The sequence below is a fragment of the Elephas maximus genome, chromosome 19 (assembly GCF_024166365.1).
Source record: "Elephas maximus indicus isolate mEleMax1 chromosome 19, mEleMax1 primary haplotype, whole genome shotgun sequence".
Taxonomy (NCBI): Eukaryota; Metazoa; Chordata; class Mammalia; order Proboscidea; family Elephantidae; genus Elephas; species Elephas maximus.
The window spans coordinates 49,250,017-49,276,462 of NC_064837.1; the positions used below are offsets into that span (position 1 = coordinate 49,250,017).

Genomic DNA, 26,446 nt, shown 5'->3' on the forward strand with positions numbered 1-26,446 from the left:
GCAGCTCCAGCCAGTGAAGTGTTTACAGGTTGTCCCCACTGAGTGAGCTGAAGAGAAAGTGATAATGGAGCCAACCGTGGAGGGGGGCGGTCCTGGGAGGTGGGGTGGGAATAGCTTATCTGACCCCAAACAGGACACAGCAGTTGGCAAAGGCTGCAGCGAAAGGAGGGTGCAGGGAGGCCTTGGCTCTGACACCTTTCTGTCTGTGGAGGATAATCCCTTGCTTCTCCAGGTTCCCCTTACTTGGAGGCTGGTGGCTAACATAAGATGGGGGAGGGGCTCAGTGCTCAGAGCTAGGCCTGCATAAACTCAGGGTGAAGGGTCTCACCAACCTCAGCTGGGAGCGCGGCAACCGCCTGCTGTCGAGACCCGGCAACCGCCTGCTGTCGAGACCCTTCTCTTTGGTGCTCCCACACCAGGCTCCACCTGCTCATGTGGCTCCATGGAGGCCACCAGCAGCAGCTAGAGACAGAGCTGCCACACTCTCAGACAGTTCCTATATAACTTTTATTTCTGGAAATTAAAGTAGATACAGCAATATACAAAAAAAATAATAATATAAATTTTTACAGTATGAAGTATACATTGGAATTTGAATGCAGCGGCCAGGACAGCAGCTTAAAAACCACTGTATAGATAGGTAGGTTAAGCGAGCCTCGGGAATCCTTGGCCGGGCTGGGGAGGGGGGCAATGGTGGAGGGAAAGCAGGCAGGTCCTAGAGGACTCCGTTCTTACAGGGAGGGGCCAGAACAAGTCTCGGCTCCTCTCAGAACTTTTGCTACGATGATCAGAGTTAAAAACAGATACACATGCTACCTAAAATCATGAGCTTTACAATATCTGCTCCAGAGAATTCCACATCCTTGCCCAAGTTCCCTGTGATTTAAACCCAACAGTAAGCCCAAGTTGTACCTTTCTAAATATTCTTTCAGTTTCTGAGTTAAGTCAAGAGCAATCCCGTATTTGTCTTGGAGAAAAGGTCCTCACCCCCTTAATTCAGAAAGTGGCTGATTTGAGTATAATGAATAAAGTTCCATAGAAGCTCTGACCAACAGAGACAAGATGGCTTTGGGTCATGTAATTCAGCCATGCCTCTGGGTCAAAACATAAAAAACCAAACCCATTGCCATCTAGTCGATTCCGACTCGTATCGACCCTAAAGGACAGAGTAGAACTGCCCCATAGGGTTTCCAAGGAGCAGCTGGTGGATTTCAACTGCCGACCTTCGGTTAGCAGCCAAGCTCTTAACCACTGCGCCACCAGGGCCCCATATCCAGAGACTACCCAGAACACGATTAAGTGTTCTGGAACGCCCAGTAAATAATAGCTGACTGACGGAGGGCTACAGGCAGAAACAGAAGGCCACAGAGGTTCAGGCTGGTTGTTCTGCCTCATAAGGGCTGTGGTGGGAAACCGGGCATATACTCCCTCACACAAGGAATGGACCTCAAGTTTTTCAGTCAGCCTTTGCCCCTGGGTTACCAGGTGAAGAAGTGATTACAGGTGCTGCTGGGAATGAACAAGAAACTGAGGCAGCCACCGTATTCCCTGAGCTCAACTAGACACTTCACTGGGGCCCTAGAGTCTGAGTCGAGTTCAACCTGTAACTCCCTCCTTACTTCACAGGGTCCTGAGACCAGGGTTCCTAAAGTACACAGGATGAGGGACCTGTAGACACTAGGAGACATGCCACTAAAAGGGGCTGAGGAAAGGAAGGAAGGACCATCCCAGCCTTACAATGTACCCATAGAAACAACCCAGGCTCTGGAACAGGAGCTAAATCTGGGGAGAAAGGGAGTAGCGGTTTTAAGGGCTCCTCTGCCCAGCCTTACCCATTTTAAATAGGCCAACACATTAAAGGGGAAAATAAAAATTTTGTTTATAAAAAAAAGTCTAAAATGTTTAGGTTATCCTTAAACTTTCCTGTTTCAAAACCAAAAGGCTAAGCCACAGCTTCAGATGTCTTTTAAAGGTTTGATCTGAAGCCCGTTTCAAGATTTCTATAAATTATCAGCCCGAAGAAAGCTGAATGCCTAAAGCATCAGGGAGCCTATTAACTGGGTATTCGTAATACAGAAAAGGCTATGCCTACAAGGGTTTTTTCTTTTGCCCTTTAATTTTTTTTTTTTTTTAAATTAAAAAAGAAACCTAGGGGCTTTGATAGTCCTATTTTCTATTTGGATGTTAGCAAGGTTAAAAGTGCAATGCCAGGAGTACGTAGCTAGAGCAGCCTGTGACATTAGCTTATAGAAACAGGCAGAGGGGAGCTGCTGGCACCTGGAGGCACTTGTCTAACAACACCAACACCGACACCAACACAAAGCTGCTGAGAAGGGAGGACAGGGGAACAACAACAAAAAACAACCAAGACATTTCCTTTTTCTCCCCCCCGCCACCGCCTCCCACATCCCCTGATCACGGACTCAGAGAATGCATCCTCAGCTGCGTTTAGATAAAAAGCACATCGCCTACATTCACTCATCTCTCTAGTTTAAAAAGTGCCCAGATTGCTCAAGACAGCAAAGGTAGGAGATCAAAAAAAAAAAAAAAAAAAGTCTGGAACCACAGAGTTAGGAGTTTCAGATGATCTGGGGTTTAGCTGTTTAAGGTGGCAGAACACAGGTAGGTGCCTCAGTCACATCTCTCTGCAGCTTCCGTTCTCAGCTCCTCACATGGGCGAGGTAGCGCACTCCGAGGTCAAGTCCATGTCAAAGGTCAGGGACTCTGGAGAAACAGACAGGAAAGCCAGTTCAGCGGCAGTTGCCTGGCCCCTCGGAGAACAGAAGCTTCGGCCGCTGCTGTTCTCCCACCTCCTGCCCCCTAAGGCCAAGACAAGCTCAGGTAATCCAGACTTACTCTCCTCTCCCAAGAACCTGCCCTCCTTTTTTCCCCCAAATTATTATTATTTTTTTTAACCACAGAGACATATACATATATAAAACGTTTGCCTTTTCAGCCATTTTTCCACGTACACTTCAGTGACGTTAATTATGTTCACCGTGTTGTGTGGCCATCACCGCTACCTGTTTCTAAATCTCCTGCCCTCCATTTTTAAAGAAGCTTTAAGGCTGCCCTGCTCCATACGGCAGCCTCAGGCCACCTGACATGTGGCTACTGAGCACCAGGAACGTGGCTGGTCCAAACCCAGGTGCGCTGCAAGCGTAAATACGCACTGGAATTCAAGGACTTAGTACAAACACAGGAAGGTACAAATCGCTTGTTCATGTTTTATTACATGTCCAAGTGATAACATTTTAGATTTCTTGGGTTAAATAAAATAGATGATTAAAACTAACTTCACCTGTTTCTTTTCACTGTTTTTAGAAGAAATGTGGCTATAAAAAATTTTCTAATGACACACGTGGCACGTATTCCGTTTCTACTGCAGAGCCTCCTTCTAACCATCTGTGTGACCAGCTCTTGACTCTACAAGCAAGCATCACATAGAGGGAACTGACTTCCCTCACAGGACAAAGTCTGTCAACCAAATACTCACCAAACTGCCCTCCTGCTGAGGGTTCAGCACCTTCACCATTATTTCCAAACTGCATCAATGAATCTAAAGTGCGGGGGGACATCGGCAGGTCAATGGTATTGCTGCAGGTCGTTCTGTAGGAAATGGGGAGCAGCAGGAGGGGAAAGGGCCGGGTTGACAAGACACAATGGAGAAAAAAAAAAAAAAGAACAGAACACACACACACAAGCCATCAAACTCTGATCTCCAACAGAAAAATAAAAGCTCAAGCTTTTTAAACACACAAGGTCACTTGAGTACTAAACATAGCCCAGGGGCTGCCAACCCTTCACGAGATAACTCTTGCCCAGTGTTTTATTCCCAGGGATGAGGACATTAGAAATGGAGGCAAACTTGGGAGGAGAAGCCACTTACGGTGTCACACAGATAAACTTGGTCTTCAGGTACGGGGCAGCACCTAGGAAGGAAAAGAAAACTTGAGCTTACTGACTGGGACTCAGAGGATGGGCTGGAGGGAGCCACTGGCCGCACCAGGGCTAACTTGAAGTTCACTACGTCCTGAAGCAGACATGTTGCCCTTCCCTCCTTGTATACTATTTGATGTCCTAGGTGTTTATACCTTTGATATACTGTTCCTTCCACAAAGCTTTCCTGACCACAGAGACCTGTCAGCACGCCCTTGTGCCACCCGAGCCCAGACTAAGGCCAACTCTGTGTGCATTCTCTCTCTAGAGTGTATAAACCTTGAACTGCCTATCTGTGGTCTGAGGACTCTGTTCTGGCCTCGTTGCGTCTCTTAGGTAACTTCTCTGCATACAGGATCATGCCTCTGTAGCCTTTGCATGGGGTCCAGCTCAGTTACCAGCATCACCGAGTCTTTTAAGAGAACATAGGGACTGCTAATGTTTGTGCTTCCAATGCCAAGGGCTATACCTTCTACTCCTACCAGCATTAATTTTTTTTTTTTTTATTACATTTTAGATGCTGGTATTAGTAAATTCCCAGTTGGATAAATACATCAAACAAAAAGCAGTCTCTATATACAAGGAAGACTTCTTTATGGTACAGTACAATTAACTTTGGACTGAAAGACAAGAGACCTGGGCCCAGTTACGTCTTCAATAGCTAAGAAACCTAGGGCAAGGCACATTCTCTCTCAAGCATTGAAAAAAAAGGGAGGGGAAAGAAGGAGATGCCAATTGTCTATGATCGCTGTCTTTTATAATTCTTGTTCTATAGTTAGAAATGTAAGGGTTGGAGTAAATGAATTTTAGACTTTAAATGCTTGCTTATATCCAAAGTCAAGTAGCTTGGAGACACTGTCCTAAAATCTGGGGAATTCACGTGAAGCACTCACTTGGAAGGCATGGTATATGGGGCAGGATGGGAGGCATAGTATATGGGGCAGGATGGGCCGAGAGAAGCAGTTATAAAGCTTGGGGTTGGTAGAGGAACTGGTGGATCAGAAAGTGTAACCCTTACACCATACACAAAAACTAATTCAAAACAGACCAAAGGCCTAAATATAAAACCCAGAACTATAAAGACTATGGAAGAAAAAATAGAGTCAATGCTAGGGGCCCTAATATACAGCATATACAACAATACACAATATACAAACACCAGAAGATAAGCTAGATGACCAGGATCTTCAAAAATTAAACACTTATGCTCATCAAAAGACTTCACCAAGAGTAGCGTCTGGGGTCTTAAAAGCTTGTGAGTGCATGTAATATTCTCTAGAATAGACCAAATATTAGGTCATAAAGCAAGCCTTAAGAAAATCCAAAACATCAAAATATTACAAAGCATCTTCTCTGACCATAAAACCATAAAAGTAGAAATCAATAACAGAAAAAGCAGGGAAAAGAAATCAAACACATGGAAACTGAACAACGCCTTGCTCAAAAACTACTGGGTTATACAAGACTGGAACCATTCCCAAAGCCAACTCTTCAGACAGGGATTGGGCTGGACTATAAAACAGAAAATGATACTGATGAGGAGTGAGCTTCTTGGCTCAAGTAGACACATGAGACTATGTGGGCAGCTCCGGCCTGGAGGGGAGATGAAGAGGCAGAGGGGGACAGGAGCTGGCTGAATGGACACAGGAATATAGGGTAGAGAGGAGGAGTGTGCTGTCTCACTAGGGAGAGAGCAACCAGGAATACATAGCAAGGTGTATATAAATTTTTGTATGAGAGACTGACTTGATTTATAAATTTCCACTTAAAGCACAAAAAAAAAAAAAAAAAGTGAAAATGCAAAAAAAAAAAAACTACCTGCCTATAGAAGAAATTATGGATGGAGTAGAGAAATTCACAGAATCCAATGGAAATGAAAACACCTCCTATCAGAACCTTTGGGACAGCTAAAGCAGTCCTCAGAGTAAGTGCACACATCCGAAAGCAAAGGGCCAAAATCAAAGAATTATCCCCATAACTTGAACAAATAGAGAGCAACAAAAGAAACACCCGGACACCAAAAGAAGGCAAATAATAAAAATTAGAGCAGAATTAAAAGCTTGTGAGCAGCCATCTAAGATACTCCACTAGTCCAACCCCATCTGGGGCAAGGAAGAATGAAGAAAACCAAAGACACAAGTGACTTGTGGACTAATGGACCACAACTACCGCAGCCTCTACCAGACTGAGTCCAGCACAACTAGATGGTGCCTGGCTACCATCATCAACTGCTCTGACAGGAATCACAATACAGCATCCCAGACAGAGCAGGAGAAAAATGTAGAACAAAATACAAACTCACAAAAAAAGACCAGACTTACTGGTCTGAAAGAGACTGGAGAAACCCCAAGAGTATGGCCCCGAACACCCCTTTAACTCAGAACTGAAGTTCACCCTTCGGCCAAAGATTAGACAGTTCCATAAAATAACACACGTAATTCAACCATGTAAACCAGACTAAGTGGGCACAACAACCCAAAAGCAAAGAAGGCAGGAAGGGACAGGAAAGCTGGACAAATGGAAACGGGGAACCCCGGGTCAAGAAGGGGAGAGTGTTAACATATCATAGGGTTGGCAACCAATGTCACAAAACAATATGTGTATTAACTGTTTAATGAGAAACTAGTTTGCTCTGTAAACTTTCACCTAAAGCACAATTTTAAAAAAGGAAAGTATAACGAGAATCTGAGAAAAAGGGTCTTCAGACCACCAGCTGAGGTTATTTTTGGCCACGAAATAGGTTAATTCAATGCAGAATCCAAAAGAGCTACTGAGGCAGGGTTCTGGTGTCCTATAAATCCCCTGCTTTGGCCCAGGCCTGAGGGGACTGACACCCTAGGCAGAAAATGATTTAATTCCCTAGTGATCAAAGTGGCTGAGAAAAATTGCTTCAGTCTGAGGTGGAACAGTAGAAGAAAAGGAGAATGAAGACTAAAAGCTGATATATGTATGAACCCATACAAGGTTGTAAATGTTATTTATCTAATTTATAGGCTGATAATCTCTCCCTCAAGCCATAACAGCTTCTGTAGAGACGTAAGGAAGAAGGAGCTGTGAATCCCAGGAAGATGATCTCTCTCTGAAAGAGACTTGTGCAACAATACTCCCTCACAACAGGAGAGGAAACAGTCACAGATCCTTCTCCCTGAGGACTCCCATTTTAATACAGGGTCTCCACACATACCCCACCCTGCCCCTATAATACATTCCCTGACCCCATCACCACACCCACAAGGAGCCCCTCAGCGCACACTCCTTACACTTGACAATCCATAATGTAGGCAAATCACTCCATCTTGAGTTCCCTTCTCAAGACTGGCATGCTGCCCCTGAGGAAACACTGTTGCCTCCAGGCAGGAAAGGACTATGAGCCCAAGGCAATGGAGGATACAGCCTCAGATTGGGAGCTGGGATCCTAAAAGCAACATTAGAACTTGGATCTAAACGTCTTCTGCAGAAGGAACAAAGAGTAGCGCGACAGGCTGATAAACAGATGTCCCAACTGAAGCGCAACATGGAAAGAGAGATAAGTAGCAGACAGGAAGTGAGAGTTAAACCTTCTGCAGCATGAACAAAACTGAATACCAGAACAAAGGGAAAAGGAAAGCTAATTGTGAATTCGCTCTAATTCCTTCTTCTGAGCCCCACCCTTCCCCACCCCAAGAAATTTCTCAGAGAGGATTCCTATGAAAAAGTGGAAGGGAAGCTGGTGGGTTTATGTCTGTGTTTTATTTGTACAAAGATTTTTTTTTAAAAAAACAACTAGGGCAGACAGCTAACCTCAAAAGATCATTTTAAAGAGTCCACAAATGACTCTACAAATAATAAAAGTTAAATAAAAGCCAAACAAAAAACCAAACCCACTGCCATCGAGTAGATTCCGACTCATAGCGACCCTATAGGACAGAATAGAACTGTCCCCATAGAGTTTCCAAGGAGCACCTGGTGGATTTGAGCTGCCGACCTCTTTGTTAGCAGCTGTAGCACTTAACCACTACGCTACCAGAGCTTCCTAAAGAAAAACAATGAATGGCAAATCAAAGACTCCTCATCAGGATCTGGATGGAGAACCCAAAGGGTCAAAGCAACAAATACTGAATGGGAACAGACCATGGGCTCTGCTCCCTCCACACTGAGCAAAGATTACAGGTTTAATGTGAAATAATTTCTATAAACACATATGCTCCTGCACATTAAAACAATCTTCATTTCAGCAGCTGCACTTTATAAATACCAATGGCATGTCACTCCCAGCAGTTTTCGTCTTCTCCTTCAAACACTACTCTCCCCCCCACTCTGCTGTTAATCATTTTCTTCAGAACGCCTTTATTCATCCCACTTGACACCGCTTACACTGTTCAGCGATGGGGAAATGGAAACATCCTAGACTGAGGTTTGAGCTGCAAATCTTCTGGCATCTACTATGCAAGAAGCACTGTGCTTCTGGGGATCCTGTTGCTGAAGACCTCTGCCTTCACTCTCTCTTCCAGTGTTTTCGGCGTGCTTTGAATGGGGGTGTGTGTGCTATTTTCCCCTTTACTCTGGTGTGCTCCCTCTGGGTCAGAGACTGGTGACTGAGTCCTCTCCTCTCTCTAATCCCATCAGCTACCCCAAAAAGCACGCACTACAGAGTTCTTTCCCATAAAGAGTAACAAAGATCTCCCAGGCCATTCAGACAGTACCTGTCTCTCCTCCAAGTATTCTGCAATTTCCTACTTTTCCCAGAATTCAATCCCTAAAATGTGGAAAATCAACGACTACCTGGGTCAGCTTCAGGATGCTCCTGGCTCTCTGGCCGACAATACTTTCCAAACGCCTCCTCCTTAGGAATGTCAGGGTAGAGATAGACCAGCGGAGACACCAGGATGTTGGTGGCATCCATGATCTTATAGCCCATGATGATTTCAGCAAATGACATGTTGTTCAGCTGCTGTTTGGTATATGGTTCCACAGACTGGATCTGGGTCTTACCTGTTGTGGGAAAGGAAAGGGAAAGTAAGGGAGCCTATGTTCTAGGTAATCTCAGAAAAAACATTACCTGATTTATCGGACTTGTGCCATTCCAGAGCCTGAGACCCTGAGTATCCCACCCAGTGGCTTGGCACTGTCGATATGTGCCAGCTGGCTTTTGGAGAGGCTACCCAATTAGTTCACAGGCAATAAACTTGAATAACTGTTTGCATGAGATATATTAACAGGGTAGGGAAGAAAAGGGACAAAGAATAAAATTTAAAATAGAAAATCTCTAGGTAACTCTTAGTCACTGGAGCAAGCAAAACAAAATTGGCAAGCAAATCCTTCAGCTGGAAAAAATTTAGAGAAAAGAAAAAAATCTCAGAAATGTTTTCCAAATCTCAGGCAGGAGAGTCAGAGTCCATCTGTGCCCACTAGGGGGCAGTGGGTGCTCAAAACTAGTAGCAGCCATGGCAGCAGCAGCAATGGCCACCAGGTGGGGTGGGTGAGGTCCCAGCTTACCGCTGATGTCCTTCTCCACCCAAGTGAAGGTGATTCCTCCTTCTTTGCTGCTTTCACTGAATCTTAGCAGGAAGGTGCCTGGGGGCTTGGTGCTCAGGATGGCCCGCTCCCGCTCCTTACTGATGAAGCCCATTATGTACCTGGAGCCAGAGAGGTGCAACAATGTTTGGATCCTCTGCCACTGGCTTGCTGAGAGCAAATGACTTGGTTACACATATACACTCTCTACCAGACACGAGTGTCCACCTACCCTTCATTCCAAAGGGCCAGGATGTATTTTTTCACAAGGTCAATGATATTGTCCAGCCAGACCCAGAAAGAGAAGCCTTTGCCAGCCATGTTTTCCTGGAAAAAGACGACAATAGGAAGCCGAAGCCACCATCATGTCCCCCGCCTTTTCCTTCCTAGAGACAACACAGTTCACCACCCAAGTCCTCAAGCAGCTATAGCTCAGGCTCACCTCCCCTCGAGCAGGACCTACTGGCTGCTGGACCGAGAGTTCAGGGCCTTCAGGACCAGCAGCCCCCATGGTAACCTAGCAGGTAAGCACTCTCACCCCCTTCCAAGAGGTGGTCACATGGATTTAATAAGATCACTTACTTTGCAAAATTTAGCCCAAGTGATCTGACACCCTGAGTAGTTCACACCAGGTCCTAAGAGGAAAAAAAGGATAAAGTAGTAAAATTTTCAACTTTGACTCAAGATCTTCTTAGGACACACACATACCTTCATCCCACTCTGGGCCATGAAACCACTGGTTTTCATGTAGTTGAGCACACTGTCACCACAGAGCACGCATGTGCACGCACACACACATACACACACTCACGCCTCCCTGACCTCATCAATGGAACCCTCCTGAGCTGTTGTTTGGCCTAGCAGACATGGTAGATGATGCAACAAATTCCCCTGCTCCTCCCAGCTTCATGTCGCAGTCTTGGGACCAGCAGCACACACTAACAAGCTAACAGCTGCTGCTAGAGAGTAACATTTGGTGGCAGCACAGGACGTATCTACTTATAGCCCAGGTAGCACATAAAATATTCTACTAAAATTTTTTTTTTTTTTCAGGAAAAAAACTTAAAAACAGGCCTACAGTTTATTTAATATGGGGACAGAGAATGCCAAGCCTTTAGCTTCGCCTTCTAACATGCACTTAAAATACCTCCCTAAGGTTAGACGAAGTAGTACTCTGGAAGGGTGAGAGAGACAGCCACCAACAGAAAAGAAATCTGCCTCCCACCTCATAAAAAGGGTCACCAGGATGCACACTTCCTTGCTCAAGGCAGATGCTCAAGAAATATTTCCTGAGTGAATAGCCCCATGGGTCCGGTTCCTTCTCTCAGGAGGACAGGAGGGAGAAGAGGTAAAATGCTGACCCAAGAGCTTCTCTGCCAGCGTAGTCAATTGTTCAATGCTCAACCCTCGCTTTGTGGTGGAGGAGAACTGCCAGCTCAGCACCTCGGCCACTTGATCCCAGGTTCCGATTGGGGGCTTGGTAAAAAAGTTCACGTTCTATTAAAAATGAAAAACACATTTGCTAATTCAGATGAGAAAAAAGGATGGTGTTTAATGGCCCACACTAGGTACTACAACAACTTCTAGGCATGAGAAGTCACAAGAAGACACAGCTTTCCAGAGAATGGGACACTAACCTTGGGGTTGTTGGTCAGCATGTTATACCACAGGATGGAAGCCCAGGCATTTGGCATCTGACAAATATTGGAGATCACCACAACAGGCAAAGAGTGGGTCTGTAGGGTAAGTGCAGAATGAGTTGGGGGTGCAGAGGGGTCCTCACACCTTCCAAAATATCTCCATCGATATCTCACAGAGAAACTAAAAGGACATGCCATAAACCATGCTATTGCCAACTCCAGGAGAGGGGTGTGACTGAGACAGTTTGACAATCAGAGTAGAAGGAATTCTGGAGAGAGACCTCAGGGACTTGGGTTGATGTCCAAATGTAATCACTGTAAACACTGACTTGTGGAAAGTGTGACCCACAGTCCTTGGGATCCCCATTTATAAAATCTAGATGACGTTCTCCAAGAATTGAACCTCTACCTTCCCATTAAACAGAGAGGTCCCAGAAATCAAGGAGTAGTATTCCTGCTTTTTCAGGTCTATCTTAATTTAAAGGTCAAGAAAGTTGGGAAAAGAGATTTAAATGCCATGATTTTCTGTACAGTAAAACCACTGGCTGTTTAAAGACTATTTTGCTGAAACTTCATAAAGTCACTCATAATCAATTTCTAAATACAGATTTTCATATCACGTTTGCTTAAAGTTGAGTGTCCATGGAATGTATCTTCTAAGGACTCAAGAAGACTTTATTCTCAGCTGAGATGCCAAGGATATTTTTGGAAAAAGGGCCAAAGAACACAATGCTCTTAGCAAAGAGTAACCACTGCACCTTCACTAGTAACAATTCCAACTAAAAGTTCTTGTCCAGAATCAGCCCTGTACATTGCTCCACCCCCAATTCTGCTACAGAACTCACCTCCAGGTCAATCTTGAGGCCTTGGTGATATACCTCAGTCTCAAAAGTGATCAGGTGCAGCTCCTCGGTCACAATTAGGGAGGCCTATGATAACAAAAAGGACACTCCCTTATTCAGAGAATCGCATTTGGTACCAAGAGCCGCAGCCAAGGAAGGTGATGTGCCACCGCCTTACTACACTAAGAAGGGAAAATATACCTGGCTGCCATGGAAACGCCACCAACAACACAGCTCTGAGGATATGGTCCCTTTAACGCTAACACTCTCCAACGTTATGAGTCGGATTCGACTCGACAGCACTGGGTTTGGTTTTGGTTTTTGGTTTCTCAATCCTATCCCTTCCCCTCCTCCCTCAGAAATAACCACCATTTTGTCTTTTGGGTTTATCATTTCCTAACTTTTCTTTACAGTTCACTACATTCGTATCTCTAAACAATCTATGTACTATTTAGGATATTTGTGAACCTTACATACATGGAATCAGACTCTGTATTCTTTCTTCTGTGATTTTCACTCAGTATGAAATGGATGCATGTGGCTGTGGGTATCCATAATTTATTCATTTTCACAGCTGTAGAGTAAGTACCCCGTCATATGACTATACCACAAATCATTTATCCATTTTAGTGTTGATGGGTATTTATGTGGTTGTATTTAGGGCTTACAAACAGGCTGTTGTCAACATTTTGTACATGTCTCCTGGTGCACATGTGTAAAGCTTTTTCTATTGCAACGTCCTGGGAGTGACACTGCTGGGTTATAGGGCATGTTCATTTTTATAATGCCAAATTCCAAAGTGAGTGTAACGATTTAAACTCCAGCCAGCACCATAGCAATCTTATTTTGAACAGGAGTTAGCAATTAATTCTCAGAAACAGAATTCCAATTCATTTTTAAAGTACTCCTTTTCTGATTACAAAAGTAATACATGTTCGATTTAAAATGCAAATAGTACAGAAATAGTTTAGAGTTGCTTTGAATACTAAGAACAGCACTAATATATAAGCACTGTTTGGTGTATAATTCTTCAGAATTTTTTAATGCCTATGTGACTAAATATAAAACAGTTCGTGGTGTCTCTTTTAAACAAAAATATTAACATCCCACCCAAATTATTTTGCATCTTGCCTTTTTCTAAACAGATATGCCACGTACATTTTTAAAATATTGTTGCATATAAACTACCTCACTCTTTAATTCCTGTCAAGTATTAGATTGTTCTAATTCAATTCTTTTTTTTTAAGCCTGCTACACATTACAGGAGAGGAAAGACAGTCTCAAGAGATAGAAAGTACACAAACATCAGAAAAAGAACATGGTATCACAATTTTTTAAAAGGACTGGGAACTAGTTTTTGCTCACATTTACCTAAAATAAAGTTTTTTCCTGACACTAAGGATCCAATACCTGAACCAACGGGAGGCAAAGAAGAAACAAGAGGAATTAAGAACAAGAAAACACGCATAGTTCAACCATGTATACAAAACTAAAGAGGCGCACCAGCCCAGGGGCAAGGACGAGAAGGCAGGAGGGGATAGGAAAGCTGGACAAATGGAAATAGGGAACTCAAGGTCGAGAAGGGGAGAGTGTTGACACGTCGCAGGGTTGGCAACCAAAGTCACAAAACAATATGTGTACTGATTGTTTAATAAATAGAGGAGCAATTCAGTTGGCTGGCAGAAGTTGGAAGGGGAATTTGGAAAGCCCCAGACAAGGTGGAAAGGTTCTTTTCTATCAAAGGGGTGTGGATAACTACCCAGCAAGGGACTTTCCATCTCTCCTCAACAATGACCTAACTCCTGGGACAGAAGGTGGCTTCTGATCATGTCACTTAGCTCAGGGTCACTTTTCTGAATCACTACAGCTGAAACCGCAGGTTGACATCCCTAATCCTGGGCAATGGGAGGCTCACTTTTCTCTCCACCTCAAAGAAAACCCTCCCAGGTGGCTGTCATCCCCAACAAAACTTACATCACAATTTGCTCGGCCCCCATTACCACATCTTTGCTCCCTCAGGGTCTGCAAGAAAAGCAAAAAGTACACCCATCAGAAAGGCTCTCTCCTAGCCTCTCACACTGCCAGGTGCCCTTTGTGAAGGGAAAGTGGGCTCCTCCCACATACCAAGTGCTTGAATTCTGCAGACAGGCTGCCATTGTTGGACTCTTCCATGTTCATCACTTTTGTGTTTGTGCCCAGAATGTTAAATTTCCGGGATCTGAATCATAGGAGAAGAACCAAACATGCAGGTGACTGAATGGCCAGAGGATAAAGATGCATTAAACAGAGCAAAAGAAAGCCTCTTGGCTGAACTCACCCTCTGAGAGCTGCAACATCCCCAGAGTCTCTGTTAAGAAAACAAACAGTTTTAATGAAACAGGCCTGTTTCTTCAAAAAGCCTACTTTGACTACCTGTTTTTAACTCTGATGGAAAAACTACTATGCTCCTAGAAATTCCTTTAAATGATTTGATTACATTTTATCCATCAAATATCACAACCCCTGCCTGCCCATGCGTATGCAGTGGGCACAGTTGGCTGCCTACCCAATGCCTACTTCACCCCTTCCTAACAGAACCGTGATTCTGCTCAGTGTCCTCCCCAGTCCCAGCTCCATCACGCACAGCCCAATGGTCCAGGAGTGAGGACATGACCTACACTGTCTCAATCAGACTGAAGAGAAAGAATTATAGTCTAGGCTGAATTTCTGTTTGTATCTTCAACTGAACATAAGCAGGAAAGTATATGGCCTTAACTGCTACGAGCGATCACGTTTCAGCATAGAAGAGGACTTAAAATGCAGTCTGTGCTGAGGATGGCAGAGCAGAGAGAAGATCCCAGGAGTCACTGGTCTCACCTTGGAGAACTTAACTCTGCATTTCCAGTTACAATGGGATGTAAATTTCCTTATTATTTAAGCCACACCAGGTTTTCTGCAAAGGTTCACTATTACCTGTAACTCAGACCATCCTAATTTGATATAGCTGGAAACAGTTTGCCAAGTTTGTTCGCTCTCTTTTACCTTTGTTTCTGAATATATGGTTTTTTTATATGGTCACACTTCTGAGTGTTTCCCTTTATTTGCCTGTTTTTTTGGGTTTTTTTTTTTACTATTTTGAGTGATGTTTAAAAAGTCCTCAACAGCGATATATTCACCCATGCTTTTAAAATTAATAATGTTACTGTTGTTGAGTCAATTCTAACTCATGGTGACCCTATGTACATCAGAACTGAACTGTGGTACACAGAGTTTTCAAGGCTATGACCTTTTGGAAGCAAATTGCTGGGCCTGTCTTCCAAGGCGCCTTTGGGTGGGTTCAATCAGCTGACCTTTCAGCTAGTGGTTGAGTGCTTAACCATCTGCACCAGCCAGAGTTTCCAAATTAATAATAAAAAAACAAAAAATAATAGCTACTATTAAATAGTGCATTCCAGTGGGTTTACAGATGAAAAATGATCAATTTTTAAGTCATTTAGAAGACATCTTTCTGTGTATCACATTTTAGATAATAGTCCTATTATCGGAAAAATCTTCCCTGATGTCTAACCTATATTTCTTTTATCTTCTTTTTTCATATTTCATCTTTGAGGTATAAGTAATGAACTATAAACTTCACATATTTAAAATGTAAAATTTGATAAGGTTTGAGATTAGTATATGTACTATACACGCCTGTGAAACCATGAGCACACTCAAGAAGATGAACACATCCATCACCCCCAAAAGTTTCTTCATGCTTGTTCATAACTCATCCCTCAATCTCATGCCCCAGGCAACCACTGATATGCCCTCTGTCGCTATAGATTCACATGCATTTTTAGAATTTTATATAAATGGAAACAAGGTATGTACTCTTTTTTGGTCTGGCTTCATTTACTCAGCATAATTATATTGATATTCATCAACAGTCTATTCATTTTGTTGTTGAGTAGTATCTCATTAGAAGTCCTGGTGGCGCAGTGGGTAACTGCTCAGCTGCTCACCCAAGGGTCAGCAGTTCAAACCCATCAGTTGCTCCAATGCAGAAAGATGTGGCAGTCTGCTTCTGTAAGGATCGCAGCTTTGGAAACCCTATGGGGCAGTCTGACTCGGTTCTATGGGGTTGTTATGACTCAGAACCAACTTGACAGCAATAGATTTGGTTTGGTTAGTATCTCGTTATATGGGTATGCCACAAATTGTTTATTCATTTACCTGTGAATGGATGTTCATGTATATAAATCTTACACAGTTCTAACTAGGTTTATTTCTGTTTACTTTATAGATTTCGCTGCAACTGTGAATAAGGTCTTTTAAAATATATTTTAAAATTGTTTTCTTATTATATATTATTTTTATCTTGTATTCCAATCAACTTTTCAAACTCTCTAATAAATTTACATCATTTTTTCACCTCTTAGAGACAACTGTAATTCTTTGCAGAGCACAGTTGGTTATCTTCCTTCCATATTTCCGGGTGAAACCATCAGAACACTGTTGAATGGTTGCCAAGTCTTATTCCCAGTTTTAATGGGAAGCCTTTGGTGTTTCAACACAAAATATGTTTGCAATTTATCTCTGAGAGAGGTCCTCTATCAAGTAAGGAAATTTTCTTCTATTCTTATTGAATGGTTTTTCATAAAGAATGTGTGGTGACTATATAAAATTCATGAATTACATAGACTAAGATGTTATGTGGTGTTCCTATTGTAGTGATATATGTTAATAGATTTTCTAACAATAAATTAGACTTTCATTCTAGAAATAAACCCTGCTTGGTTGTGGTTTATTATTTTTTAATACACTAGTATTAAAGTCGCAAATCTTTTACTTAGGACCTTTACATCTATATTCATAAGTAAGATTAGCCTTTTTTTTAACTTGGCTATATGTGTAAAATGTTGTCCATATGGTAATGGTAGTCTTAAATAGAATGAATATGGAAGCAATCCACCTCTTCCTACACACTGTCCTTTGGTCAATTTTAGAAAATTTGTTTTTCAAAAAAAAAAAAAAAAATACCCATCTCATCAAGATTTACAAGTTGCTACATAGTATTCTTACAATTTTCTTCATCTATCCTACGTCTGCTTATACTGCTTCATTATGTTTTGTATATTTGTATTTGCTTTTGTCATTACTCTCACCCAAGGTCTATTTCACTAGTCTAAGTTTCTGGGTTTATCAATTTTACAATTTAAATGTAGGACAAAGACACTATTTTTGTGCTTTATAATTCACTTATATTTGGATCTTTATAAGTGCCTTCTTCCCACTTTCCTTAGGTTTATTTTGCTTTTCTAGGTTCTTTAAATGAATACTTATTTATTTTTCCCTGTTGTTCAATATTAAAGCATTTAGGACTATTAATTTTCCTCTAGATATAGCTTTGGCCATTTCTTATCAGTCATTATTTTCAAAATTGCCTACAACTGCATTATTTGTTTACCATGATGCAAGATATTTAATTTTTTTTGCCTTCATATTTTGAAGTGCTTGGATTCTTTTGGTGTTGACAAATTATGCTTTAAATGTGCTTGAAAATATTCAGAGGGACAAAACGTGGGTCTGATAGATTAAAAAATAAGTTGCCTTAACAGAGCTGGGAAACTAAATGACTCCTTAATATTAGGAAGCCACTCCCTAAAAGGAAACCCTGGTAGCATAGTGGTTAAGTGCTACAGCTGCTAACCAAAAGGTCAGCAGTTCAAATACACCAGGCACTTCTTGGAAACTCTATGAGGTGGCTCTACTCTGTTCTATAGGGTTGTTGAGTCAGAATCGACTTGACAGCACCCAGTTTTTGGGTCCCCCCAAGACAGGAAAAACACTGTATAGCAGAGAATTTAGAAATCTATCAAGAGACTATTGCAGGTTACCCAGGCATTTTCCCCTTTTTTCTGTCTCTCCTTTCAACTAAAGAGGCAATAAGTAGAAGAAGGGAAAACGGGACCTTTCCCTTAAGTTCTTAAATAGTAGGAGTAAGGAGTATTTAATGGTAGACAGAACAGAACAACAGCCATAAAAATTTGACTTGTATGTATGCTATATTTCAATAAAAAGTAAAAGAACAAAAAAAACTGCACTCCCAGTTCATCTGAACTCCTAAAGTCTCATGTGAGTGCTCTGGTAAAGATTGATTTTAAAGTATTTTGAGATGTTTTAGTTTTCTAAAGTACAGTCATAGTTATTAATCTAATAACAATTTTCTTTTTTTTAACTATAATCTATTCTTTAAATCTTGATCTTAAAATTAATATACGTACATCATAAAAAAGAACTAAAAAAGGATACATAACAAAAGCATACCCATTATCCTCATAATCTCACTCCCAGTGATATTCAACATCAATATCTTAATACATAGACTTCTAGCCTCTTTTCTATGACTATTCACACATGAATACAATTTTCATTTTAATTTTTAATAGAAATAGATCAAGCTGAGTTATAACCTGCTTTTTTCATCTTAATATTTACCATAAGTACTTTTCTATGTCACTAAATATACATATGTATCATAACTTTAAGTGGCTACATAATATTTCATCATATGGCTGTAGCATAATTTATCTAACTCTTTTTGCATCATCATTCTTAGTTGCATAAATGATACTACATGAGTATCTTTAAATATATAACCACAAAACTATCAGCCTATTTCCTTAGATAAAATAAAAAATAGAAATGCTAGTTGAAAGGAGAAAGGACTAAACTATATCTGAGTATGTATTTCATAATTATAGTAAATAGTTAATATTAAAATTATAGTTGTAAAGTTATGAAAAAAATAACCTAATTAAACACCACCCCAAAAACAAAATTAAAAACCACAACAAAAGTCAAACATGAGTACATACAGGTTTATGGGAATCTTCATTCTTTAAGTTTTAACTATATTATTGGTAGTCAATGGAAAGAAAGTGTGACCAAATGGAAAGTGTCATGACCAGCGGCCACCAGGAAATACTTTGAGGGCAGTTTACCAAATTGCAAACACCATGCTTTGGGAAAATAAATGGCTTCTAAAGCTCTAACCTAGCAAACCCAACCTATACAAGGTGGTAAAAAGCATGCCTATCAGTTAAGAAACTGGGATTAAAAATGTTAACTCTGACGGACTTGTAGATAATGAGGTATGGGGGAAAAAAAATCATCTACTTTTCCCGTATATTCTCGGTTTTATATAATGTGCACAAATTACACTTACAAATAAAAACCAAATAAAGGAAAAGGACTGCAGGTCACAACAACAATCTCAAATCTGTAGCATGGATTTGTGGTTCTGTTCAGGCATGTAAATGAAAGTGCACAGCAAGGCTTCTGAAAAGCTTTGTTCACATAATGAAGATCTCTGAATGGAGATAAAGTCTATTAATTCAAACGATAGCTGCCAAAGTTCTCATTTCTCTGCCCCTTATTTGAAAGAAAGAAAAAAAAAGAGTTAAGATTAGGAGTACTTACTTGTCAATGCACACTTTAATTTTAAGCTGATAATTTAACTCAGGGAACTTGACCAACAACCTGTTGCAAAAAAAGAAGAAAAAAGTTTCTGAGTAAAGAAAAAATATATACAACCTGTTAAAATATAAGTCAGTAGGCTCCCCCAGCAGCTTATAGTAGAAGAAATTAAAACATGTATAATTTCATTTCTAAGAGGTTACTAAATCATAATCCCAAATTCCTCCTCCAGCCAGGGCCATCTTTGATCTTAAATTGAGTATTACCCCTTTGGGCCAAAAGGTGCTGAAAAAAAAGCCCAAGAACTAAGAACATGGGCAAAGTTGTGAGAGATTCACAAAACGATAATAACAGCAATTTCATGAAAAATATTACAGAAATACAAGCTCTACAGCTAATGTTCCATTAAACCTAAACCCAATATCATACGAAGTTTCTGAAGAGGGAAACCTCACTGCAGTAGGACAAACCCCAGCATACCTGTTCTGAAGTGAGTGTGAAAGTAACACTCCACGCTGCTACCTCCTTGTGCTCTCTTAGGTTCTAGATCAAGAAACCTTACTCTTTCCCTTTAATTCCTCAGAAAAAGATAGGCTCAATGAACAGAAAGGAACCAACATTATTTTGCTTCTTTTGGAGGGCAGAAGCAGCAGCTACGACCTAAGACTCTGGGTCAAGAATCATAGACATATGTCCAGGTAGCCTCAAAATGATTACCATTCTTTTAGCTTTTGACATCAACATCAAATGTTGTCAACTAATATGCCGTGCCCACAATAGTACTGTCTGTGATGCCAGGAAAAAAAAAAAACCCTAGCCACCAACTCTGCCCCTGCCCTAGGAGTGTTCCTCAACACAATATTTTCCAGAAGTGTAGTGCAGTCACCCACCTGACTTTAGTAGTAAACTGGACACCAGTCTTGATGACCAAGGGCCGGTCAGGGTGCATGGGCATGCAGGGCTGCCGCTCAACCACGAAGGCACTAGAAGGGAATGAGAAGGATGGCAGTTCACACACTACTGAGGAGGATCAGTCTCTGTCCTGTTCTCTGAACACAGTCAGTTTCTCATTTAAGGACTGGTTCTTTTTTTTTGGATAGGGAAAAGGACAAGGATTCTAAATCACCTTTTCATTAAGTTTCTAAACAGCTCTACAATTCTCTCCTCCAGCATTGGCCGGTGCTGTACAATGGGGTCCCCTTTATAGGAAACTTTTTGCTGTAACTCCTCCAGTTTCTTAATTTGCTGGCGGGTCTGAAGTTGAGATTCTGCTAATGAGGTTATCCTGTGAAGAAAATAAGAAAGTTACCAGTTGCCTGAGTAAGTGTACCTGCTGAGCTAGAAAAGCAGAAGGGAATACCATAGGTATAAATGCCACTAAACATAAGAAACATATGAAAGAGGAATTTATATTGCCATTTTTATAGGCCCTCCCTAAAAATGTAAATTTCTAAGAGGGGGCTAGGCAGACAGGAAATGTCAAAACTTCCACCAGTAGGAGGCATGAATGGAGTTATCACTGGAAAGTGACAAGCACTAGAACCGAGATATGGAGAACATGAAATGTGGAGTTTGGCATTCAATTTCCTCATCCCAACTCATCCATGAATCAAAATGTAAGGACTGGGTAAACACAGGAGATCAGATAGCCTGAAAGACTTGGGTTTGAGCCAGCTCTGCTTCTCACTATCTGTGCATGTTTGGCCAGGTCCCTTCACCATCATGGGCCTTAGTGTCCCCTTACGTGAAGAGAAGGGATTAAACTGCATGATTCCTATGAGCCCTTTTAACGTCAATCTTCAAGAGTCATGAAATTATATTTCAACATATTGCTAACATGCATATAGAAAGTGGAAGGACAGGGAGACAAAGACTGATCAAGTCTATTCCCAAGAAGAAAGAATACTAGTGTCTCTCTCTGATGGCCTACCACTAATTTAATAAAGACTGAAAGACCTCAAAGACAGGAGGTGGAAGGAGAAGGAGAAGAGAACAGACAACTGCGGGGATTTCTGAGTTCCCTGTCTCCCATCTGACACTCACATCCTCTGATTCTTAGAGCTTGCTTTTTTGTTTCCTCACCAGGAGACATTTAAAAATGTTTTCAGTAAATCGATAAGGCTTAAAGTTAGTGAGGATATGAACAAACAGGTATTCTCATGTAGAGATGTCTTAAATTCCCAATTTCATGCTCCATGTATCTGGGTTCCCCTTCACGTCAAGTTTTTTCTAATTTAAGTTGGTGCAGTAGACACATCAAGGGTGCTCAATAAAGGTCTGCTGTTTAATGATAGGTTATAGAAAGAGTAGATTACAGAAGAGCATGTGAAGACTCGTTATGTACAACCAAAAACCTCATGGGACTTGGTTCCTTGATTTGGAGGTTTAGGGTCATGGTTTCATGGGACATCCCAGTTAACTGGCCTAATAATGGGCTCAGTGCTTCTGTCCTACCTCCTAGTTCATTGCATAGTGCCTGGGGTCTTAAAAGCTTGCAAGTGGCCATTCAAGGCACAACAATTGGTCTCTATTCACCTGGAGCAACAGAGGAAGGAAGAGAGTCAGGAGTAGGAGGAGGAAATGGAATGTATGGCAACTGCCTACTTTGCCATGAGGCCAGAAGAACTGAGTGGTGCCCGGCTACCATTACTGAACATTTTGATCAAAGATTCTATAGAAGAATCCTGGTTAAAAGGGAGGAAATGCAGAAAGGAATTTCAAATTCTCACGGACTGCAGACTTTCTGGAGCCACATGAGGCTGGATGAACCCCTGAAACTACCGCCCTGAGATAATCTTTAAACCTTAAACCAAAAATATCCCTTGAAGTCTTCTTAAAACGAAACAATACAATAGTTTAGCTTAACTAGTAAAAAAAAGTCTGCTTTTAAGCATTATGCTCTTTTAAGAACTATGTATATGGGATCAAACTGACAACAGCAACTCAAAAGACGAGATAAGAGCCTTAGGGGGCAGTGAGTTTATGTTAACAGGGGAGAAACAACTCAGAAAAGAGGGGTGAGAATGGTTGCAAAACTTGAAGAATGTAATCAATGTCACTGAATTGGACATGTAGGAACTGCTCAATTGGTGTATGTTTTGCTGTGTATGTTCTCGATAACAACAAAATAAAATTTAAAAAAATTGTTACACTGATGTGAAGTAGAGATTCATATCTTTATGCTTTTATATACAATGACAGATATCTAGAATGATCGTTATCAAAATTTTTCCTGTAGGTATCTCTGAATGACTAGATTTTAGAACGTTTTCTTCTCTTTATTAACTTTACAAAGTTCAGGTATCGTTTTAGGTAATTAAAATAAATAAAATAATCTGCGCATTAAATACAGTTAAGCCACAAAACTTTATTTAAATAATTAAATAAATTGTTAGAAATGTATTTAAAATAGTAATATATAAATATTATGTTTATAATTATATGTTAATACTATATATAAATTTTTATTTATAAAAAAATTGTCCAAATAAACTAAAAGCTTTAACTCTTAGACTAAATTTGAGTATGTAAAAGTCCCTACCTTTGAGATATAGTACCAAATCTTTTGGCCTGCAGTTATGACCATATTTTAGCTCAGCTTTCTAGAAAGAATGGAAAAAAAAAAAGCTTCTCCTTCATCTTTTACCAGTTTTCTAGGCGATCTAGGCAGATGTTGGGAGGGCCTCCAATGCAAGCAATCTGTTGCCTCCTCTTCCAGTCAGCCAGCTCTTCATCCGTGAGAGTTTTCTGCACGTACTCCATTGCTGACAAAAGCCCAGCCAACTCACTCACAATGCTCTGGTTAAAAGCCAAAACAAAGTCAGAAAACACTTCCTTAGACTGTCTCTAACCACATTCTTTAGTCAGTTCCAAAAAAGGAACGTAACAGAAACCAGGTAGGTGCTGCCACGATGCCAATACCAGCAGGTAAGCGCAACACACAGGGGTAGCTGCCCAGTGCTCTTACTCTTCGCATCTGGTCCAGCGCTGTAAGCATCTGTTCAAGCTGCTGCATCTTCTGCCTGGTCACTGACTGGTTGTTTCCATTCAGATCTTGCATGTCTGTGGAGGAAGGGAAAATTCCTTGACCTAGGGAATACTCCTGTCCATAATAACTAGACTCCCTGAAACACAGTAGCCCCGTCCCCTCTAAAGTCTGAACACGCAGTCAAGACAAAACAAGTCTTTAAACTCAAGTAACACAAACTCACTTTCTACAGGAGATTTTAAGGTCTCTAATATTCACTTGCCTCCTTGACTCTTGAGGGTTTTATAGTTGAAATCAAAGTCATCCTGGAGGTTCTCTACCACTTTCATTTTCTGTTCTAGATCCTGTTCAAAACAAAACAAACAAAAAAATAGAAGTAAAAAAGATTTCCCTGGGGAAAGGGGAAAAAAGTTTCTGAGAAGAATTAAATGAAACAGGACCCACATCCACTATTCCCAAGAAAAGGCTTCCTGCCCCACCCAGGATGGCCTCACCTGAACCCTCTTCCGAACATCCTGTAAGTGCTGCTCCAGCATCTGCTGCTTCTCTGTCACCACAGCAGCTGTAGGGTGGTTGGCCTGGCCCCCTTGCTGCCAAACAGAGAGTTAACACACATGTGAACATATGAAATACAGTGAGCAAAATACCTTTGTCTAGTCTTCATCTCACCCTACCTGCCCTTCCTGTTTGGCTTGAGATGCTGCTGCCATCAGGAGGGGAAGACAGCAGTGCCAGGAGTTATAACTGGCAACGATGCAGCAGCAGCCCGGTGTCTCCAGGTGCTGTCTGTATGGGCCAAGGAAGCTCTCACACAGTTTTACCTGTGTTATGGGCTTTTTACCTACAGGTCAGATTAGAAACCCACCCTTTGGGGACGACACATAGCACTAGAAGACCACAAGCTGAGCTAAGACATGGTCCTTACCTTCAAGACATTCTCATTCAAATACCAGAATAATTTATGACAGCAGATGTTCGATGCTTAATTAAATATGGTGCCTAAAACATTTCTGTGGAATAATAAAAACCATCTTACCCCACAGATGAAATTCTGGGGGTGGGGGGGGTACCTCAGAACAGTCAAATAGCATATGAAATTTTAAAATGGTGACGAAAAGTATAAGAAAAGTAATAGGACATCTTCTGACAAAAGAGACTACATAAAAGCTGTGGTGATGAAGACAGTGAGAGCACTGACGTAGGCTAGAAACACTCATCGATGGAACAGAAGAGAGTCCAGAAAAGACACTAAATAGCCAGTTTTCAAAGCCAGGAATCCTCGTTCATCTTCAATTTCTTCTTTTCACTGGAGTCATCAAATCCTCCGGGCTCTATCCTTTACAACCCATCGCTGACAGGTTGATTCTGACTCATAGCGACCGTACGGGACAGAGTAGAACTGCCCCATTGAGTTTCCAAGGAGCACTTGGTGGATTCAAACTGCTGACATTTCAGTTATCAGCTGTAGCACTTAACCACTATGCCCCCAGGGTTTCCCTATCCTCTATAGTCTCTTAAATTCATCTCAATTGCCAGTGGCTCAGTTCAGGCCCCAACAGTTGATCTGTTTCCCTCTAATCTCCCTCAATTCCAACCCATTCTCTACAATACCACCAGAAGTCTCCAAAATAAGATCTGAACATGCCAGTTTTAGAGGTCACCACTTCCTCAAAGTCCCTATCCAAGCCTACAGACTATAAACTTACCTTGGAAGTTTTGGAAAGGTGGCCCCCACCCATTTATTCTCCCCACAGGGGGACTGACTCATCTGACTGGTGATATTGGGAAGAGGACTCAGTATACATACAGATCAGAGCCTTCTGGGCTCTGTCTCCCAGAAGAATCCAGCACATAAGCTGGTGCCTCTTCCTCTCACTCCCGGCTTCCTGGGACATAGCTGGGGCAGTAGAGCCTAGTTTCTAGGAGCAGCTCTATCTAGACACCCATCTCTCCATGTTCAATAGATATTAGTCTATGGTCTCTGAATCTCCACACGGATGGTTGGGGAAGTGTTGCCCTGTGGACCCAATCTCTCTCTATTCCAAGATCCAACTCTGGGGGCAGGTATTAGAGAGCCTCTATGGTTACTAGTCCAAATCATGCTTTCTAGTCTAGCTTTACCAACATGACAACTTATATTTTTATCTGTTTTCAACTCTCACGTCTATTTTTTGATTGCTACTGAACTGAAAGGGGGAAAGAGATGTAATTTAATAATAACTCATAGAAACTCGCCTCTAACGCCTCTGCTAAAAACTTGATGGGCTCCCCACTATGCCTAGGTATACACATCTCAACCTGGCACAGAAAAACCTTTTGCATAATATGGTAACAACTTAAACTCTCCCTCCCTGTGCTGTGGTCACCTCAAACTACCCCCTTCTTTCCCCACATACACCATGTTTTTATACTTTACCTCCCCACTACACTGTTCACTCAGCCTAGCCTGCTCTTCTACCCAGGCAAACCCAAGCTCATTCACCTTTAAACTCAGTTCAAACATTTGCTCTCCTGTGAAATCTTAGTCAACTTCCCTACACAACATTACTCACATCCTGCTCTATGTTTTTCTCACTTTGAGTGTTTGTGTAGCTATAGCCCAACTAGACTGGAAGCCCCTTGGTATCATATCACATCTACTCATCTTCCTATCTCCTACTGCTTTACCCATGATACTAAGAACATGACGGACGAAATAAACAGAGAAAATAACAGTGAAGCCTAGGTGAAATCTCAAATATCCAACTGGTAGCTCTATATCGGGGTGGCAAACTTTCTGTAAGGGCCTGGTGTTTAATATTTTAGGCTTCGTAGGCCTTACAGTCTCTGTTACAGACATTCAGCCCGGCCACTGCAGTGTGAATGCAGTCACAGACAATACATAAGTGAATGAGATGGCTGTGTTCCAAAAGTACTCCATTTACAAAAACAGGTGAACCAGTTGGATTTGGTCCATGGGCATAGTTTGCCAACTCCTGGTCTACATGATTGAAAATATCCTTGGGACATCTCCTGCTTCTCTACTTCCCATGGTTAAGTTGGAGCCTCTACCCAAAATGACTTAAATATTTTTACCTTATGCAACACCATGAGACACAAAAGTT

At 41.6% G+C, this 26,446-nt stretch overlaps 1 protein-coding gene across 6 annotated transcripts in view; it reads right to left on the bottom strand.

The window, feature by feature from the left end:
* Window positions 1-488: 488 nt before the first annotated feature.
* STAT3 (signal transducer and activator of transcription 3) overlaps window positions 489-26,446 on the bottom strand; it is a 64,376-nt gene continuing 38,418 nt past the window's right edge. For 3 of the 6 annotated variants that reach the window (XM_049858893.1, XM_049858892.1, XM_049858891.1), the window contains exons 5-24: window positions 23,837-23,932; window positions 23,605-23,686; window positions 23,322-23,416; window positions 23,001-23,152; window positions 20,481-20,639; window positions 20,245-20,337; window positions 19,358-19,417; window positions 14,232-14,261; window positions 14,039-14,132; window positions 13,889-13,936; window positions 11,918-12,001; window positions 11,070-11,168; window positions 10,794-10,929; window positions 10,015-10,067; window positions 9,665-9,759; window positions 9,415-9,554; window positions 8,698-8,910; window positions 3,890-3,932; window positions 3,497-3,609; window positions 489-2,724 (exon numbers count right to left, since the gene is read on the bottom strand). In XM_049858893.1, the coding sequence (XP_049714850.1) occupies window positions 2,669-2,724; window positions 3,497-3,609; window positions 3,890-3,932; window positions 8,698-8,910; window positions 9,415-9,554; window positions 9,665-9,759; window positions 10,015-10,067; window positions 10,794-10,929; window positions 11,070-11,168; window positions 11,918-12,001; window positions 13,889-13,936; window positions 14,039-14,132; window positions 14,232-14,261; window positions 19,358-19,417; window positions 20,245-20,337; window positions 20,481-20,639; window positions 23,001-23,152; window positions 23,322-23,416; window positions 23,605-23,686; window positions 23,837-23,932 (1,941 nt within the window). In that variant the 3' untranslated portion in view covers window positions 489-2,668. The remainder of the gene's footprint in view (window positions 2,725-3,496; window positions 3,610-3,889; window positions 3,933-8,697; window positions 8,911-9,414; window positions 9,555-9,664; window positions 9,760-10,014; window positions 10,068-10,793; window positions 10,930-11,069; window positions 11,169-11,917; window positions 12,002-13,888; window positions 13,937-14,038; window positions 14,133-14,231; window positions 14,262-19,357; window positions 19,418-20,244; window positions 20,338-20,480; window positions 20,640-23,000; window positions 23,153-23,321; window positions 23,417-23,604; window positions 23,687-23,836; window positions 23,933-26,446) is intronic. The other 3 variants (XM_049858896.1, XM_049858894.1, XM_049858895.1) reach the window with 3 other exon arrangements.